The sequence below is a fragment of the Sphaeroforma arctica genome (assembly GCF_001186125.1).
Source record: "Sphaeroforma arctica JP610 unplaced genomic scaffold supercont1.9835, whole genome shotgun sequence".
Lineage (NCBI taxonomy): Eukaryota > Ichthyosporea > Ichthyophonida > Sphaeroforma > Sphaeroforma arctica.
In genome coordinates, this window is record NW_014030723.1 from 1 (window position 1) to 1,020 (window position 1,020).

A 1,020-nucleotide genomic window follows, 5' to 3' on the forward strand; every position below is an offset into this window, starting at 1 on the left:
TATCCACCACACACACACGCCACACCTAAGATAAACCAGACACACCTGTACTTCTGGGTCAAGTTCTCATTAGTCATCAGAGGTGGTGGTAGGATGTGCTTGAGCAGCCTGAGATCGTGCTGTATCGGCATACGATACCTTACGAGTTGCACTAACCGCCACACAGGCATGTACGACAAACAGGCAGTCAGCACATAGCACACCACTCCCGGAAGGTACCCTTCATCCACTTCCATGAACCACACACCTGGGTTTATTGGGTGGAATGGTAGGAGGATATGTGCACATGTATGGTAAGAATATAGTAGGTGCATGGGTAGAAGGATATGTGTATATGTATGGAATGTACATCGTAAGTATATACCTCCACTGCACATAAGCGTTTGTAGTATGAATGTATACTAAAGACGGATGATGGTCTACCCTGGAAGGTGCTTAGAAAACAAAGGATGTGGGTCTCATTATATTGACGGATGGCAAAGCTGGTTACGTTAAGTGCACACTATGAATACGTTGAGTGGATACTATCAATACGTTCAATGCATACCAAACACCTTACAACCACTCACTCTTATATCAAACACCATACAAACACTCTCTCATATACTAAACACCATACAACCACTCTCTCTTATTTTAGAAAACACACATACATATATATATATATATATATATACATACATACATACACACATATACAGAGAGATAAACGAGACCATTGTGTGCAGAAGCAGAGCACCTTTTGAACTTGACATACCCATTGAGTAACACATCATCACCAGAATCCACGACTGTGCATAGCGCTTGGTCTCCGGTCGTCTGACCTTAAGATCAGCTGTCCACACAGCCTCTGACCACAGACTCAACAGCACCACCCCACAGCTCACTCCATAGACCACGGCTTGGATGGTCAGGTTATCTCCCATCCACTGTATGACTGTGGAGATGGGTGTTTATGGGTGAGTTGATATATATATATATATATATATGTGTGTGTGTGTGTGGTGGTGTCGTGTGTGT

The 1,020-nt window shown here is 43.3% G+C and overlaps 1 protein-coding gene across 1 annotated transcript; it reads right to left on the reverse strand.

Moving 5' to 3' along the window:
• Positions 1–45: 45 nt before the first annotated feature.
• SARC_17134 (hypothetical protein) lies at positions 46–926 on the reverse strand (the record flags this gene model as incomplete). The annotated part of the gene is made up of 2 exons (XM_014288768.1): positions 46–247; positions 758–926. Coding segments are annotated over 2 exons (371 nt in total), but the record flags the coding sequence as incomplete, so codon positions are not given.
• Positions 927–1,020: the final 94 nt, after the last annotated feature.